Source organism: Erpetoichthys calabaricus, chromosome 10 (genome assembly GCF_900747795.2).
Source record: "Erpetoichthys calabaricus chromosome 10, fErpCal1.3, whole genome shotgun sequence".
Lineage (NCBI taxonomy): Eukaryota > Metazoa > Chordata > Cladistia > Polypteriformes > Polypteridae > Erpetoichthys > Erpetoichthys calabaricus.
This window is the reverse complement of record NC_041403.2, coordinates 159,637,479-159,656,935: the sequence shown is the minus strand read 5'-3', so window position 1 is coordinate 159,656,935 and position 19,457 is coordinate 159,637,479. Positions and strand designations below refer to the sequence as shown.

Below are 19,457 nucleotides of genomic sequence, written 5' to 3'. Positions count from 1 at the left end.
GGTTGTGGAGAGCTTTAAATGTTAAGAGCGGTATTTTGTATTGTATTCTGTAGTTAACACAGAGCCACTGAAGTTGAGAGAGAATAGGTGTAATATGTTCAGTGGATTTGGAACAGGTTATCATCCTGGCAGCAGAATTTCGAAGAAGTTGTAAGCGATTGATAAGTTTTTGTGGGATGCCAGATAGAATAGCATTACAGTAATCTATACGTGAGGTGACTCGGGCATTAACCAATACTTCAGTACTGTGTTGCATAAGAAGAGGACAAAGTCTAGAAATGTTTCGGAGATGGAAGAAGGCAGTCTGAGAAATGTTACTTATATGGGAGGAATTATTTGATAATAATAATAATAAGAAGAAGAAGAAGAAGAAGAAGAAGAAGAAGAAGAATTATTATTATTATTGCCATTATTAGTGTATAAATAGATATAAATAATTGCATTTAATCGATTCGCCAAAATCTGTTGTATGTAAACGATACTGTTTTAAACGTTATTGTTTTTTCATCAGAAAACCCGGTTTCCACGTCTACCTGTATTAGCTTAAATGTCACTTTTGCCACTCGCAATATGGCGGACTCGGGGACGTGTCGTGTCGACTGGGCAACACAGTGAATGCGGCGTCTATCTATATATGTCTATGGTAGAAGTAACAGCATATTGAAAGGCTACGTCATCGCACACTTTACGGTGCTGCCCAATCTGTTTAACGCATGCGTGAACACTTTACGGCATGCTAGGCTTTCAATAGGCCTGCGCTCGCAAATCGGGCAGGGACGCAGATCGGGTACCAAAATGGCAGGGAGACGGTTGTCACTTGAACAGCGGGTGCGATGTGTTCGCCTTTTCTCGAGAACGGGCAATGTTTCCGAGGTGCAACGTAGGATGTTGGAGGAATTTGGACCGCCTGCAGTGCATAGGAACACGATTTCCCAAATCAACGAAATGTTTGACCGGACTGGTAGCGCCAATCACCCGAAAAATCCCGGACCATCGAGAAGTGTGCGAACTGACGACATGAAGAGTCGTCTTCGTGCCGAACTGGAATCGTCCCCGAATAAATCAAAGTCATCCAGACGATTGTCTGCAAAGCTGAAGATTGGTAAAACCAGTGTGCTGAGGATGTTGCATGAAATTAAACATACGCCCTACCATCCTCGACGTCTTCATGCACTCAACGAGGACGACTTTGACAGGAGAATTGAGTTTTCGGAAGCGTGGTCTGAGGTAGGAGGTGTGTATCTAATAGGTTCCAACAAGTTTTAATTTTATATTTCTTTACTTGTAAGCAGTATTACATAAGTAATTGTAGTTAATGAGTTTGCGAGGTAGACGTGCAGGTTTCGCTACAAGTATAAGTCATTGTTTTATAATGGGTTACAGTATTTTAAACGTTCTCGTTACGCTGTTTAGAGCGTTCCAGCCTTAGCATCATCACTCATGCCAATCTTGCTGGTGAGGTTATTTTGTGTTGGTGGTCTTAAAACTAGCGGCCTTATTAAAGATTTTTGTTTAAAATCGTTTAGGTTAGTACCTGTTTTTTTTTTTAAACAAAACCTGCATCCTTATTGAAGGTGTTTTTTGCAAAAAAGGAAATGAAAATTAAAATCATAAAAATGAAAATGCAAGCTCTCTTTTTTGCAATTTCATTTCAAAGTCTGCGCGCAAAAATACTGCAAAACATGAAATTATAATGAAATAGCCCTACTTGCATTTTTATTTTCAGCCTGAACCGCAATGTAGCTGCAAAAATGAAAAGTAAAAAATAAATACCTTAAGAAAATACAATACTGAATATGCCTTGGAGTAACCTGAGAATATGTTAAGAGTAAAAGTGTTCTTTTTTTAACCTAATTAACTCGTGTGACTTTTCGGATCTGTGCTTAGTTTTTCTAAATTAGCACGGCAAACTTCTAATTTAAGTTATATGGTCCCCGTTTCAGCCGCAGGTTGATATTGTATTAAATGTTTTCAGAAGTAAATAATAAACTATTCAAATATCCCTTTGCTTAAGAGCGCAGACATGTGATTTTCTAGACCTAATTCAGGGTCTTTATGCTGGAATCTTTATATATACTGCATATAAACACTCACAAAAATCGTTAATATTTTTTTAATAAATTGTGCCAGAAAATCACCTCCTCTTCGGGTAAACTGCATGATATCGGATAGTATGTATGCGTTGTGTGTGTGTTTTCCATATTGCGTAGCACACACATTTAAGAGTTGTTTTTAATTTTTACTGGATTTATAAGGATCTTCAGGGTTTCTAATAATTTTTTTTTTCTTGACATGCTTTGTATCTCCTAATGAATACTAACACGAGGAACTCCTCCGGTTCACCCATGTTCCTGAAGATTTTTTTTTTTGGTACAACTGATATATTCGTATTGTATTACAGCAGCACACTTCTGAGTTTAACTCCACATTGCTTTTATTAGTGTCAAAAATGCTGAAAGGATATCTGTGTGGTGTGAGGAATTAATGCATGTAAATGGGTACTGTTCCTTACTCGGAACTAAAGTATTAATGTGATATGTGCAAATTACACAAACAAATTTGCATTAACTGCTCTGTCAGAACTGAAGCTGTTAACTAAGAAATCCAGGTTTCAGTTTATCATTGATAGAGGCCTGCTTGACAGGAGTGATATATTTTAGTAATAACAGTGGCTCTGTTTTAGCTGCAATGCCTTCAAGAGGTCGCAAAAGGAAGGTACAAGTGAATGAGGGAGTGCCCACTGCATATGGAGTGCAAGAAACAAAGAAGAGCAAAGTGGAATCGGAAGACTTGATGGTGGTTATCGAGGACTGGTATGTATGTATTCGTCTTACATTCTATTTAGATTGTTGGGTTGTTTCCTTGATCTCTTACAAAAATTACTTCTAGTCACTTATTTTAAGTTTTTTGTTTTAAATATAGGCATGTGATGCTCGCCCTACTCCCCCCAAAACTGTCATAACCTGCAAAAACAAAAATAACACAAAACACCTGTAAACTAAGAACGCAGACTCCACTAGCAGGCGGCAAAGGAAAGCGGCTGCACGTGCAGTTTACTGTGAATGTACATTAAATCAAAAGCTGAAACAACAAGCAAAGGTGCACACGCATAAAGAGATGAGACAATCATACCTTAACATGCCTGCACTAAATCAAAAGTGGCACTGAATATTACAGGACACTTTTGTTTGAAGGCTGCAGTTTTCACTCGATGTGCTGCTGCACACAATTAGAAGTGAAAAGAGGCAAGGCTGCATGCGGCTCCTTATGGGATACGTGCCCAGCGGTCTGGGAGTCTAAACTCTCTGTCAAAGGAACGAGAGAATGGGAAAGTGTATTTGATTTGGACTAAATCGAAACTGCTTTTTTAACACTTCAAATAGTAACATGTAAGTAACAACAAGAAGGCTTAATGTTGTAACTGCGTATAAAAATGAATCCTAACATAGGTACAGTCGATTATATTAAAATGCCTAAAGTGCTAGGATAAATAGGACGAAGAAGAAGCAGAAGCCATTAAATAGACACACTTAAAACAATCAACCTGATGATTTGCTCCATCAGATTGTCAACTGACTTTTTTTAAAATTGTTCCTGTAAATAGTCTCTCAAGTTTCCAGTCACTTGAAACCGATGATGCCTATGGACTGTTTCATGCTTGTGTATTCTTTATACACCTACTTATTTCTGAAGTTTAATACTGCTACTGCCTGATTACATTTTACAGCTGTAAAATGTATTCATTGTTCAAATTTTACAAATAGTAACCCGTATTTTACATGTGTAAGTGGGATGTCACAGCAGTGAGCCTGTTAAGACACTACAAGCACTGGTCTGTGTTACTGAAAATTAATTGCTGTTTTTGAACTTCGTTATTATAAGTAAAATAAAGTTTTTTTTATTTCTGTACTTGTGTACTTAATTATGGTATATTGTTGTTTATTTCTTTGGATTGTATTGTGAAGCAACTTGTGGCAGGCATTCCAGAAAATATATCTCTTGAATTGTGCCAAACCTGATTGTTTGGCTGTGGGTGTTATTTTATCATCTGTCGAATATGAAATAAATCTGCCTTGGTGCACATTTTTCGAAGTGCGTTTATACTTAAGTTTTTACCTTTTTGTGATTGTATTCTTGTACAATAAAAAAGAAAATAACGTACATTTAACTGTAGTGAAGTCCAGTGACACTTTTGATGTTTTGTTTTAACCCAATTTAAATTGCTTTATATCCCTAACTCTTCTTTTTATTTGCAGCAATAGCTGACGAGTATATCGGCGCAATGCTGTTGCCCTGCAAAAGGCTATTGAAGAGGCACACCCCAGTATACCTGTAGAGTTAAACCCGCTCAAGCCCAGGCGAAACAGTTTTGAAGTTACATTTGTGAATGCTGCTGGAACAGGTAAGTGAGCACGTCAGGTTCAGGTTTTAGGTTGAATTGAAATATGTGTGTTGTGTGTGTGTGGAAGCAAAGGTCAATGATACGGTTTGCATATTTGTAGCTACAGATCCAAAAGGAAGAAAATAAGTCACACATCTTAAAATAGTTTTTTTTAAGGTAGGGTTAAAAGGTGTTGGTCATAAAGTCTTTATTATTGGGATGTTTTTCTTTTTAAGCCTGCATCCTCACAGGTGGCGCAGTGGTAGTGCTGCTGCTTTGCAGTAAGGAGACTGTGGAAGATTGTGGGTTCGCTTCCCGGTTCCTCCCTGTGTGGATAGCGCTTTGAGTATTGAGAAAAGCGCTATATAAATGTAATGAATTATTATTATTATTATTATATGCTGGATTCAAGTCCTGTATGTATGTTTGCACTGTGTGTGTGTGTGTGTGTGTGTGTATGTATGTATGGGAATGAACATGTAGCCTACAGAATTTTTAAACAATCTTAAATGGCATTTTAAAGGAATGCATGTGTTTAGTATGAAGCATTTGACTATGTTATGGGTTTAGATGATAACATGCCCTGCATACAGTACAAACCATTTTAAAGTTTGAGTCTATAAGAGAGTCTAAAACTGGAAATATGTTTATATTGTGTATCCCTGGCAAACATTGTTAAAACCACATCGGGTGACACAACTGAACAGAGCAACTTTAGCTAACAGATGACATTTATGCAGATTCACAAACTCTGCAGGCAGTCTGATTGTTGTGCACTCCACAAATCAAGAGTAATATTACGGATCAAATATTGAACAGTACCAATCTTGCCATGTCCACTGGACCTCATTCCATTGTAAACTAGCAATCAAGATCACTGTTAATATGACGGCTCTAACTGCTAAGTCTGTACTTGTAAAAAGAGCTCATTTTGTTAATTTGCTTTTGCCATTTAGTATACATTTTCATTTAGTCAAGTGCAAACAGATGTACCAGTAAATAAAAACATAAACTCTAAGCATTCAATGATCACATTTTTTTGGCGCCAATACAAAATCTCCAATTTAATGACAGATTCTGATATATTTTTTTCTTCTTTACAGTAAGCTCCTCAATAACAAGCCATGTAGACATGTTATGTTAAAGTGGTACTTTTAAAATTAAACTGCAGAACACAGGTGTTAATTTTTATTAACAACATGAAATTCTGTATGCTTATTGTTCAGTGACCATTCAAAATATTAAAATAAAAAATACCAATTAATATATAATTTATGCACATACTATTTATCCATAATACATTTGGCATAAAAGAAAATGTTTATCATAATTGCAAGTCACAATTCTAATAGAAAATGATAAAATGTTCATAAGATGCAAATTAAGAAGATACAATGCTAAGATGCTTAAAGGTTTACACATAAAATAAACACATTTTGCTCTTAAGCTAAATTGTTTACTAAGCAGTGGGGGCAAATACTTCTTAATCTGTTCTTTTTCTTATTAAAAACATGAGCTGCTGTACTAAACACAAGCTTGCTCACCATTCACACTTGGACAAGGAGTATATGTTTTAATTACAGGACAAAATGAAAAGGTCTGAAGTCATTAAAGGGGCATCCCTCTTAATTTCTCCCAAAGATGTGCCTCTTTTTTCTTCCAGTCCAAGTACAACACATCTAAAGCTGAAGAATATATATGTCTGCTGCCTCTCCATGCACTGGATAACTCCTCAGATTCCCTAGTCTCAGATTATTACTCCAGTTTTTTAATGTAAAAAGCCAATGTCCCATCTTCACTCTCCCCTAAAATCTGATTGTCCCATCCTTTGTCTACAGGAACTTCCAGCATCAAAATACAGTAACGTAGTTGTAGTGCTCCTACTCCCAAAGCATTACTGTACATTAAGCAGTACACTGTTAAAGTTTACTAATCACAAATTGAGTTATTTGTATGAAAATTGGCTGTTTCAGATCAGTGGGCGATGGATTGGAGCTTCACTAATAAATACACATTAAATAAATAAGGGGCGGCACGGTGGCCCAGTGGGTAGCTCTGCTGCCTCACAGTAAGGAGACCAGGGTTCGCTTCCCGGGTCCTCCCTGCGTGGAGTTTGCATGTTCTCCCCGCGTCTGCGTGGGTTTCCTCCCGCAGTCCAAAGACATGCAGGTTAGATGCATTGGCGATTCTAAATTGTCCTTATTGTGTGTATAAATTGTGCGGGTATGTGTGTGTGTGCCCTGTTGGCACCATGTGTTGGCTGGGATTGGCTCCAGCAGACCCCCGTGACCCTGTAGTTAGGATATAACGGGTTGGACAATGGATGGATGGATAAATAAGGGCATACAGTTATTGAGTTGGAAGTACCCTGTGTATAAGGTATTCTTTCTTATGTCCTTTTTTTAGTTACAAAACCAAAGTGTGTTGTGTCTTTTCCCCCTTTACTTCTCTAAAGGTAATCTGTCTTAAGTATAGTTATACTTTCCTCAAAATTAATTGAATAGGCCCATTTACTAGACCAGGAGTGACAGTATATATCATCAATCAAAGTTCCATGCAGCAGAGATGTGAATGTTTACTAGCATGAAAGCAGTCCTTTCTGCACTGACCTGTTCTATTAGGCTGCAGTGTAGCATGGAGCAGAACCAGAACAGTTGTGCGGGTAAAAGCAGCATCAGAATATGATTGAACACTGATTTGGCTGCCTCACTACCTGAATTATATTATTCTTTCTTTCAGAAGTAAGTTTATGATCTGGTCTTAAGAAGGGTCCACCACGCAAACTGAAATTTCCTGATACAGCAGTTGTCCTCAATGCTTTAAAAGGAGCACTTTATCTTTAGTCACCTGTTGAAGAAAGAAGTGAGGGTGTCTCACTTTTGCATCTTTATATGGGCACGTGAAAATGTATTATGTATATAATATGTGTGTATATAATATGTGTGGTTACAGATAGCATAAAATATATTGGCTAATGAGATGCAATATTTTATTATAGGAGGCACCTGACTTTTCAGTTGTGGAGCATCCAATGACGAGGAATGACCAATGGAGCACCACCTCCAGTTACTCCTCTGATGAATTTGTAGCTTTGCATTTGAGAATGTGATATGTGCTGTTGATTTTTTTTTTTTTTTTTTTTTTTTTAAGACTTTGTTTGGTTTTCTTTATATTCTTAATAAAGTAAAATGAATAACATTTGTGCAGTTATTTCACCCTCTGTGTTGTTTTATTGTGAGGGATGAATAAAATACTGCTTAAGCATAGCAAATATGAAAGTGATGCCTCCTATTGTTCCTTTTGGTATTGATGAAACCTGCATTGTTAAATAGATAATGTTAGCCAGAAATATAATTCTTAGCAATCAGGAATATCATAAGACACCTTTTGTTTTGCCAAGTGTTTCATCCCAAATTACATTTTCTACTTACACACTTGCTTTTGCTATTGGCATTTTGTAATCAAGAGGGGTATAATGGTGATATATTCCTAGTACTTGTGTGTACTGTGACAAGTGTTCATTTACATTAAATACAGCATGTTCATGATAAGATGATTGCAGTTTGCATTGTGGCTCTCTCTTTGAAACCTTTTAGTGCATTTTTATTCACCAAGGGCTTTGCTGAGAAAAAGTCAAAAAAAAAAAAAAAAACTGTCCTTTCAAAACTGTGTGACTAACGTCCTACATTTGGACTTTTTTTTTTTTTTTTTATCTGAAGAAATGACATTTAACTATTTGAAGGAACCAAATTTGTTTCACAGTTGTGGTGTTTTAATTGAAGCATTGGTTTTAACTGATGCAGTCTACAACAACATTCAAAATCTAAATTCGACCCTTTTTTCCATTTTGTAAAGGTTTAAAATGTCAGACTTCTTCAAGTTCTTTCTGTAGCTTTGCTACATTAGTAAGTATCTTTGTTTTTCACTATACAGTAATAGTGAGACTTTTTTGCGGGTGGCAGATGATTGCCTGTTTTTTGCATATATAAATTTTTTGTCTAAACAGCTGCCACCACCATGCTTCACTGTAGGGATGGTATTGGCCTGGTGATGAGCAGTGCCTGGATTCCTCCAGACGTGACACCTGGCATTCACACCAAAGAGTTCAATCTTTGTCTCATCAGACCAGAGTATTTTCTTTCTCATGGTCAGAGTCCTTCAGATGCCTTTTGGCAAATTCCAGGCGGGCTGCCATGTGCCTTTTACTAAGGAGTGGCTTCTGTCTGGCCACTCTACCATACAGGCCTGATTGGTGGATTGCTGCAGAGATGGTGGTCCTTCTGGAAGGTTCTCTCTCCACAGAGGACCTCTGACAGAGTGACCATCGGGTTCTTGGTCATCACCCTGTCTAAGGCCCTTCTCCCCCGATCGCTCAGTTTAGGTGGCCGTCCAGCTCTAGGAAGAGTCCTGGTGGTTTTGAACTTCTTCCACTTACAGATGATGGAGGCCACTGTGCTCATTGGGACCTGAAAAGCAGCAGAAATTTTTCTGTAACGTTCCCCAGATTTGTGCCTCAAGACAATCCTGTCTCGGAGGTCTACAGACAATTCCTTTGACTTCATGCTTGGTTTGTGCTCTGACATGAACTGTCAACTGTGGGACCTTATATAGACAGGTGTGTGCCTTTCCAAATCATGTCCAGTCAACTGAATTTACCACAGGTGGACTCCAATGAAGCTGCAGAAACATCTCAATGATAATCAGGGGAAACAGGATGCACCTGAGCTCAATTTTGAGCTTCATGGCAAAGGCTGTGAATACTTATGTACATGTGCTTTCTCAATTTTTTTATTTTTAATAAATTTGCAAAAATCTCAAGTAAACGTTTTTCACATTGTCATTATGGGGTGTTGTGTGTAGAATTCTGAGGAAAAAATGAATTTAATCCATTTTGGAATAAGGCTGTAACATAACAAAATGTGGAAAAAGTGATGCGCTGTGAATACTTTCCAGATGCACTGTATAATCCACTCTGTGTTGAGGAGCTAAATCACCCAAGGGCCTGTGGAGGTCTTAATCAAGCCTTGGCCATAGATCATCCAGGTAAAGAAGAAAATAACGATTAACACAGTTCTGGTAATGGGTCCATAATTGATGATGATATATCTATTTCAGGATATACCAACTGGCAAAAAGAGGACCTTGAGAGGAGCTTAGTTTCCAAGCAAAACAATTTCAGCAATTATTAAAATGCAATGTTAAACAGTTTTAGCAGTGGCCCTAACAAATATACTACTTGGAGAGCAGCTCAGATCCAGGCAATTCATGGACTTGTTTCATGTTTCGAGGAAACAAAACTGTTTTACATTTTTGCAGCTGAGTGGTGACAACCAGAATATCCTTTTTATCCTGAATTAACTGCATTCATAATTAGCAGTCTCATTCCAAGCAGTTAGGATCCTAAAACTTCAATGATCACCATACATAAGTTATTATTATTATTATTATTTCCCAAATAAATGCATTTTTCAGCAATGTACTTGAATGTGTCTTACGTATATCATTGTGGTTTGAAAGATAAGCATGGGGAAATGAAACAGCCAATAATGAAACGGGACATAAGACATCTTAATTTGGAAAAAAAGATATAGTTTCTATCAAAAATATGAAAGTGTCTTGGTGTGTCCAGACTTTTGACTGGTAGTGTAGATCAGGGGTAGGCAACGTCGGTCCTGGAGTGCCACAGTATGTGCAGGTTTTTGTTCCAACCCAGTTCCTTAACGAGAACTCAATTATTGCTGATGAAGCACATATTGCTTAAGTGACATTTTAATGCTTCATTTTAGTGGTCTCGCTTGTTAAGGTTCTCCAACCTTAATTGCTTATTTCAATCTTAAACTGCTGCATTCAGTGTTTTAATTGCTCCTTATTAGCAATAAGATGTAAAACAGGGGTAGGCAATGTCGGTCCTGGTGAGCCGCAGTGGCTACAGGTTTTCATTCCAACCCAATTGCTTAATTAGAAACCAATCATTGCCAATCTCAGACCTTATTTAATTTTATGGCTTGTTAGTCTGTGCAATGTAAGGCTTTTATATCGTAGATTTTTTTCCTTTCCAAGGATATCATCCAAATGATGTGAAGCCTAAAACAGATCATTTTCAGTCTGTCACATTTTTCTATTAAGTGTTTTATTAAATCAAACCGTGCATGATGAACACACACAGATGTAATTGGAAAAAAGCTAGCTGGAGAACTGCTGGCTGCTTTGTCTTTTACATCTTATTGCTAATAAGGAGCAATGAAAACACTGAATGCAGCAGTTTAAGATTGAAATAAGCAATTAAGGTTGGAGAACCTTAACAAGTGAGACCACTAAAATGAAGCATTAAAATGTCACTTAAGCAATATGTGCTTCATCAGCAATAATTGAGTTCTCGTTAAGGAACTGGGTTGGAACAAAAACCTGCACATACTGTGGCACTCCAGGACCGACGTTGCCTAACCCTGGTGTAGATTATTGTCGTTTGTTCCTCACAATAGTCTACTGTAATAACAGAATCATCAAATACGAAACAATGCAACATTTCAACTCACAATTTCAAATCTGCAGCAAGGTTTACAGTAGTGTCTTGTCACTTTTTCTTTCTATTTTTTTTTGCCAAAAACTGATTAAACTGGTCATTTAGACGTGTTATTATTTTTGTTATGTTAACATTTTCATGGTTGATTACAACTGCTACCCAATATAAAAGCAATTGTCCTGAGGTCAGGATTAGCCCGTTTGTAAAATGGATGCACGATAGTAGTGGCTACAGAACTATCTTACAGCAAGATATTGTCACTCTGTGAGAAGAGCCTACAAATAAAGCTTTGAGAATTTGAATAGGCGTTCACTGGCAGAGGCTAAGCCCGCCCCTGAGGTTAGTGCGCATTGCGCAGAAGACACTGGAAGTAGTCTAAGGTAGGAGGTGTGTATCTAGTAGGTTCCAACAAGTTTTAATTTTATTTATTTACTTTTAAGCAGTATTACATAAGTAATTGTAGTTAATGAGTTTGCGAGGTGGACGTGTGGCTTTTGCTATAAGTATAAGTCATTGTTTTATAATGGATTATTTTAAACGTTCACGTTACGCTGTTTAGAGTGTTCCCGCCTTAGCATCTTCACTCCTCGTGCCATTCATGCTGATGAGGTTAGTTTCTGTTGGTGGTCTTAAAACTAGTGGCTTTGTTAAAGATTTTTTTTTTTTATCGTTTAGGTTAGTACCTGTTTTTTTAGACAAAACCTGCATCCTTATTGGAGGTGTTTTCTGCAAAAAAGGAAATGAAAATTAAAATCATAAAAATGAAAATGCAAGCTCTCTTTTGCAATTTCATTTTCAAAGTCTGCGCGCAAAAATACTGCAAAAAATAAAATTATAATGTTCGGATTCGGCAGGTTGGAAAATGGATGGATGGATGAAATAGCCCTACTTGCAATTTCATTTTCAGCCTGAACCGCAATGAAGCTGCAAAAATGAAAAGTAAAACATAAATACCTTAAAAAAAATACAATACTGAACATGTCTTGGAGTAACCTGAGAATATGTTAAGAGTAAAAGTGTTATTTTTTAACCTAATTAACTCGTATGACTTTTCGGATCTGTGCTTAGTTTTTCTGAATTAACACGAGTAACGTCTAATTTAAGTTATATGGTCCCCGTTTCAGCCGCAGGTTGAGATTGTATTAAATGTTTATGAGAAGTATATGATAAACTATTCAAATATCCCTTTGCTTAAGAGCGCAGACCTGTGATTTTCTAGATCTAATTCAGGGTCTTTAAGCTGAAATCTTTATATACCGTATACTGCATATGCACACTCACAAATGTCGTTAATATTTTTTTAATAAATTGTGCCACATCACCTTCTCTTAGGGAAAACTGCATGATATCGGATAGTATGTATGCGTTTTGTGTGTGTGTGTGTGTTTTCCATATTGTGTAGCACGTAAATTAAGGGTTGTTTTAAAATTTTACTGAATTTATAAGGATCTTCAGGGTTTCTAATACAGTGTCTTTCTTTTTTTTTTTTTTTTTTTTCCTTGACATGCTTTGTATCTCCTAATGAATACTAACACGAGGAACTCCTCCGGTTCACCCATGTTCCTGAAGATATATATATTTTTTTGGTACAACTGATATTTTCGGCTTGTAATAAAGCGACACGCTTTTGAGTTTAAATCCATGTTGTTTTTATTAGTGTCAAAAATGCTGAAAGGATATCTGTGTGGTGTGAGGAATTAATGCACGTAAATGGGTACTGTTCCTTACTCGGAACTAAAATATTAATGTGATATGTGCAAATTACACAGACGAATTTGCATTAACTGCTCTGTCAGAACTGAAGCTGATAAGTAAGAAATCCAGCTTTCAGTTTATCATTGATAGAGGCCTGCTTGACAGGAGTGATATATTTTAGCAATAACAGTGGCTCTGTTTTAGCTGCAATGCCTTCAAGAGGTCGCAAAAGGAAGGTACAAGTGAATAAGGGAGTGCCCTCTGCAGATGGAGTGCAAGAAACAAAGAAGAGCAAAGTGGCATCAGGAGACTTGAGGCTGGTTATTGAGCACTGGTATGTATGTATTCATCTTATATTCTGTTTAGATTGTTGGGTTGTTTCCTTGATCTGTTATAAAAAATAATTCAAATCACTTATTTTAAGTTTTTTTGTTTTAAATATAGGCATGTGATGCTCGCCCTACTCCCCCCAAAACTGTCATAACCTGCAAAAACAAAAATAACACAAAACACCTGTAAACTATGAACGCAGATTCCACTAGCAGGCGGCAAAGGAAAGCGGCTGCACGTGCAGTTTACTGCGAGTGTACATTAAATCAAAAGCTGAAACAACAAGCAAAGGTGCACACGCATAAAGAGATGAGACAATCATACCTTAACATGCCTGCACTAAATCAAAAGTGGCACTGAATATTACAGGACACCTTTGTTTGAAGGCTGCAGTTTTCACTCGATGTGCTGCTGCTCACAATTTGAAGTGAAAAGAGGCAAGGCTGCATGCGGCTCCTTATGGGATACGTTCCCAGCAGTCGTTGAAAGGAACGAGAGAACGGGAAAGTGTATTCAATTTGGACTGAATCGAAACTGCTTTTTTAACACTTCAAATAGTAACATGTAAGTAACAACAAGAAGGCTCAACGTTGTAACTGCTTATAAAAATTAATCCTAACATAGGTACAATCAGTTATATTAAAATGCCTAAAGTGCTTGGATAAATAGAACGAAGAAGAAGCAGAAGCCATTAAATGGAGTAAATCATCCGGTTGATTGTTTTAAGTGTGTCCATAAGATTGTCAACTGACTTTCTTTAAAATAGTTCCTGCAAATAGCCTCTCAAGTTACCAGTCACTTGAAACCGATGATGCCTATGGATTGTTTCATGCTTGTGTATTCTTTATACACCTACTTATTTCTGAAGTTAAATACTGCTACTGCCTGATTACATTTTACAGCTGTAAGATGTATTCATTGTTCAAATTTTACAAATAGTAACCCGCATTTTACATGTGTAAGGGGGATGTCACAGCAGTGAGCCTGTTAAGACACTACAAGCACTGGTCTGTGTTACTGAAAATTAATTGCTGTTTTTGAGCTTAGTTATTATAAGTAAAATAAAGATTTTTTTTTATTTCTGTACTTGTCTACTTAATTATGGTATATTGTTGTTTATTTCTTTGGATTGTATTGGGAAGCAACTTGTGGCAGATATTCCAGAAAATATATCTTAAACATATTCTTAAAATGTGCCAAAACTGATTGTTTGGGTGTTATTTTATCATCTGTCGAATATGAAATAAATCTGCCTTGGTGCACATTTTTCTAAAGTGCATTTATACTTAAGTTTTAAACTTTTATGTGATTGTATTCTTGTACAATTAAGAAGAAAATAACGTACATTTACCTGTAGTGAAGTCCAGTGACACTTTTGATGTTTTTTGTTTTTTTAACCCAATTTAAACTGCTTTATATCCCTAACTCTTCTTTTTATTTGCAGCAATAGCTGACGAGTATATCAGCGCAATGCTGTTGCCCTGCAAAAGGCTATTGAAGAGGCACACCCCAGTATACCTGTAGAGTTAAACCCGCTCAAGCCCAGGCGAAACAGTTTTGAAGTTACATTTGTGAATGCTGCTGGAACAGGTAAGTGAGCACATCAGGTTCAGGTTTTAGGTTGAATTGAAATATGTGTGTTGTGTGTGTGGAAGCAAAGGTCTATGATACGGTTTGCATATTTGTAGCTACAGATCCAAAAGGAAGAAAATAAGTCACACATCTTAAAATAGTTTTTTTAAGGTAGGGTTAAAAGGTGTTTGTCATAAAGGCTTTATTATTGGGATGTTTTTCTTTTTAAGCCTGCATATACTGGATTCAAGTCCCTTATGTGTGTGTAAATGCATGTGTGCACTGTATGTGTATGTATGCATGAGAATCAACATGTAGCCTACAGAATTTTTAAACAATCTTAAATGGCATTTTAAAGGAATGCATGTGTTTAGTTTGAAGCATTTGACTATGTTATGGGTTTAGATGATAAACATGCCCTGCATACAGTGCAAACCGTTTTAAAGTTTGAGTCTATAAGAGAGTCTAAAACTGGAAATATGTTTATATTGTGTATCCCTGGCAAACATTGTTAAAACCACATCGGGTGGCACATCTGAACAGGGCAATGTTAGCTAACAGATGACAGTTATGCAGATTCACAAACTCTGCAGGCAGTCTGATTGTTGTGCACTCCACAAGTCAAGAGTAATATTATGGATCAAATATTGAACAGTACCAATCTTGCCATTTCCACTGGACCTAATTCCATTGTAAACTAGCAGTCAAGATCACTGTTAATATGACAGCTCTAACTGCTAAGTCTATACTTGTAAAATAAAGTGTTAAATAGAGCTCATTTTGTTAATTTGTTTTTGCCATTTAGTATACATTTTCATTTAGTCAAGTGCAAACAGAAGTACAGTGGAACCTCTAGATACGAGTTTAATTCGTTCCAGCACTGAGCTTGTATAGCGAATTTCTCGTATCTAGAACAAACTTCCCCATTGAAAATAATGGAAATCCAGTTAATCCGTTCCGCACCCCAAATATATTAACATAAAAATCAATTTTCCTAACAAATAACACTGATAAATTATATATACTGTAGTCTACCTTTAATAAATAACACTGGTAAATAATATAACTGATTATTAAAAAATCAAAACAGGTGTCCAAAGTGCAGTAGAGCATTCAATAAATCTTTAAATAAATAATCCTTAAAACAGTTGTGAAGTGGAGGTTTAAAATACACAAGAATAACAATTCTTTAACACGAGGTTAAAACGTCAAAAGGATGCAGTCTTTAAAAAACAGATGACAATCCCCGGTGCTTCTTCTCTATTAGCGTCTCACCTGCGGGCTCTGCAACAGGCGAGACACTCTTAATGCAGCTGACCTTCTCTACACTGTCCTGCTTCAGCTGTTTGGCTCGCCTGTTCAGCTACACGCGAGCCTTCGCTCGCTCGCTCTCCCGCCCGCCTGCCTGCCTGCGCTCTCTCTTTTCTTTTACTTCTTCTCCCCCTTAACCGGCTCGCGCTTCTCTATATTTGCGGGGAGGACATGGCAGTTGCAGCCCATCAGCCACAGGAACAATCATGGATGTGGGCAGTTTCCCACCTGTGCACTTAAGTGAGAAACGCAGACACCGCAGATCGCGGCTCGCAACTGCTACCACGCCCCCTTGCTAAGCCGCGAGCTATACCCACAGCCTGGCTCGTGGCTCGTTACGCGAGCCAATGCTCGCATTTAGATCTGAATTTTTCGCTCATACTTTCCTCGTATTTTGAATTTCTCGTATACAGAGGTGATCGTATCTCGAGGTTCCACTGTACCAGTAATTAAAAACATAAATGCTAAGCATTCAATGATCACATTTTTTTGGAGCCAATGCCAAATCTCCAATTTAATGACAAATTCTGATACATTTTTTTCTTCTTTACACTAAGCTTCTCAATAACAAGCCATGTAGACATGTTATGTTAAAGTAGTACTTTTAAAATTAAACTGCAGAACACAGGTGTTCTTTTTTATTAACAAAATAAAATTCTGTAGGCTTATTGTTCAGTGATCATTCAAAATGCTAAAATAAAAAATACCTTTAATATATAATTTATTGACTAAGAAAGTATGCACATAGCATGTATCCATAATACATTTGGCATAAACGAAAATGTTTGTCATAATTACAAGTCACAATTCTAATAGAAAATGATAAAATGTTCATAAGATGCTAATTAAGAAGATAAAATGCTAATATGCTTAAAGGTTTACACATAAAATAGACACATTTTGCTCTTCAGCTAAATTGTTTACTAAGCAGTGAGGGAAAATACTTCTTAATCTGATGTTACTAAAAACATGAGCTGCTGTACTAAACACAAGCTTGCTCACCATTCACACTTGGACAAGGAGTATATGTTTTAATTACAGGACAAAATGAAAAGGTCTGAAGTCATTAAAGGGGCATCCCTCTTAATTTCTCCCAAAGATGTGCCTCATTTTTCTTCCAGTCCAAGTACAACACATCTAAAGCTGAAGAATATATAAGACTGGTGCCTCTCCATGCACTGGATAACTCCTCAGATTCCCTAGTCTCAGATTATTACTCCAGTTTTTTTAATGTAAAAAGCCAATTTCCCCATCTTCACTCTCCCCTAAAGTCTGATTGTCCCTTCCTTTGTCTACAGGAACTTCCAAAGCATTACTGTACATTAAGCAGTAAACTGTTATTTTGATGCTGGGAGTAGGAGCACTACAACTACGTTACTGTAAAGTTTACTAATCACAAATTGAGTTATTTGCATGAAAATTGGCTGTTTCAGATCAGTGGGCGATGGATTGGAGCTTCACTAATAAATACACGTTAAATAAATAAGGGCAGCCAGTTATTGAGTTGGAAGTACCATGTGTATAAGGTATTCTTTCTTATGTCCTTTTTTTAGTTACAAAACCAAAGTGTGTTGTGTCTTTTCCCCCTTTACTTCTCTAAAGGTAATCTGTCTTAAGTATAGTTATACTTTCCTCAAAATTAATTGAATAGGCCTATTTACTAGACCAAGGGTGACAGTATATATCATCAATGAAAGTTCCATGCAGCAGAGATGTGAATGTTTACTAGCATGAAAGCAGTCCTTTCTGCCCTGACCTGTTCTATTAGGCTGCAGTGTAGCATGGAGCAGAACCAGAACAGTTGTGCTGGTAAAAGCAGCATCAGAATATGATTGAACACTGATTTGGCTGCCTCACTACCTGAATTATATTATTCTTTCTTTCAGAAGTAAATTTATGGTCTGGTCTTAAGAAGGGTCCACCACGCAAACTGAAATTTCCTGATACAGCAGTTGTCCTTGATGCTTTAAAAGGAGCACTTTAACTTTAGTCACCTGTTGAAGAAAGAGGTGAGGGTGTCTCACTTTTGCATCTTTATATGGGCATGTGAAAATGTATTATGTATATAATATGTGTGGTTACATATAGCATAAAATATATTGGCTAATGAGATGCAATGTTTTATTATAGGAGGCACCTGACTTTTCACTTGTGGAGCATCCAATGACGAGGAATGACCAATGGAGCACCACCTCCAGTTACTCCTCTGATGAATTTGTAGCTTTGCAGTTGAGAATGTGATATGTGCCGTTGATTTTTTTTTTTTTTTTATATATTCTTAATAAAGTAAAAATGAATAACATTTGTGCAGTTGTTTCACCCTCTGTGTTGTTTTATTGTGAGGGATGAATGAAGTGCTGCTTAAGCATAGCAAATATGAAAGTGATGCCTCCTATTGTTCCTTTTGGTATCGATGAAACCTGCATTGTTAAGTAGATAATGTTAGCCAGTAAACCATTTTTATTTTTGTTATAACACTTTTAATTCAGACAGATCTAGCCTAAGAAATAATATAATTCTTAGCAATCAGGAATATCATAAGACATCTTTTGTTTAGCCAAGTGTTTCATCCCAGATTACATTTTCTACTTACACACTTGCTTTTGCTATTGGCAGTTTGTAATCAAGAGGGGTATAATGGTGAAATATTCCTAGTACTTGTGTGTTCTGTGATGCTTCACGGTTGTGGTGTTTTAATTGAAGCATTGGGTTTAACTGATGCAGTCTACAACAACATTCAAAATCTAAATTTGCCCCTTTTTTCCTTTTTGTAAAGGTTTAAAATGTCAGACTTCAAGTTCTTTCTGTCGCTTTGCTACATTAGTAAGCATCTTTGTTTTTCTCTATAATCGGCAGACTTTTTTGTGGGTGGCAGATGATTTCCTGTTTTTTGCATATATATATTTTTTTTAATAATGTAACCTAAAATGTTTGTCATTGCTTAATATTATTCAGAGGTTAGTGACTGTATTATCCTATAGTAACAGTAGTGTCTTCATCCATACTACATGTCTAAAGAGTGCTTAGCTCAGAATTTTCACATCAACCCTTAGTGTTAGAAACTAATACAGTAGAAACTTTTTTTCCCCCATCAAGATTTAGATTTTTCCTTCATATTTATAATTTACCCTTCTGTATAAAAACAGCTTCATAAACTTTGACAAAATTACATCTGTAAATTTAATGAAAATGTAACTGTGAGGAAGGCCCTATTTTCTCATATGTTGAAATCTGACACTCCTGGCCTTTCATTGTTGTACAGATCATTGTTATTGGCAGAAGACCATACAGTTGGGTGTTCTAATGAGTCTGCTGTCAAATGTACAGTACAGTCTAGAATTATTTGGATGGTGACACAGTTGTTATTGGTATGAATGTTTACCCAAGTATGCAGGTGTTGAAATGAAACAGGATGGGAGTATTTGCTGCAGACTCTAAGCTTACCCACATTAAAGGAATGCAGTCTCCTAAGAAAAAAGAGCCTGCTCTGCCCTTTCCTATATCTTTCCTCTGTGTTATGAAACCAGTCCATCCTGTCATTAATGTGGACCCTCAAGTATATTTATAAGTGCACCGCCTCTACATAAACCCCTTAAATAGTGACTGGGCATAGAAACTCTTTGTTGTGGGAAATCCTGGATTTTT

At 36.8% G+C, this 19,457-nt stretch overlaps 1 protein-coding gene across 2 annotated transcripts; it reads left to right on the top strand.

The window, feature by feature from the left end:
• The first annotated feature begins 750 nt into the window (after positions 1 to 750).
• On the top strand, positions 751 to 18,100 carry selenoh (selenoprotein H). 2 transcript variants are annotated; one of them, XM_051932594.1, is made up of 5 exons: positions 770 to 1,234; positions 12,804 to 12,933; positions 14,374 to 14,519; positions 17,699 to 17,821; positions 17,943 to 18,100. In XM_051932594.1, the coding sequence occupies exons 1-4, from the start codon at positions 796 to 798 to the stop codon at positions 17,794 to 17,796; spliced, it is 813 nt and encodes a 270-aa protein (XP_051788554.1). In that variant the 5' UTR covers positions 770 to 795; the 3' UTR covers positions 17,797 to 17,821; positions 17,943 to 18,100. The 2 variants fall into 2 exon arrangements, with proteins under 2 accessions (XP_051788555.1, XP_051788554.1); XM_051932595.1 differs by lacking the exons at positions 12,804 to 12,933; positions 14,374 to 14,519; positions 17,699 to 17,821; positions 17,943 to 18,100 and adding exons at positions 2,684 to 2,813; positions 4,257 to 4,402 and having other exon boundaries at positions 751 to 1,234.
• The last annotated feature ends 1,357 nt before the right edge of the window (positions 18,101 to 19,457 follow it).

What these genes read in the sequence shown, in the direction of transcription:
- selenoh (XM_051932595.1), top strand. Translation starts at nt 796, where the DNA reads ATGGCAGGGAGACGGTTGTCACTTGAACAGCGGGTGCGATGTGTTCGC. An exon ending in AGCGTGGTCTGAGGTAGGAG is followed by an intron (nt 1,235 to 2,683) that starts GTGTGTATCTAA and finishes GCTCTGTTTTAG; the next exon opens with CTGCAATGCCTTCAAGAGGT.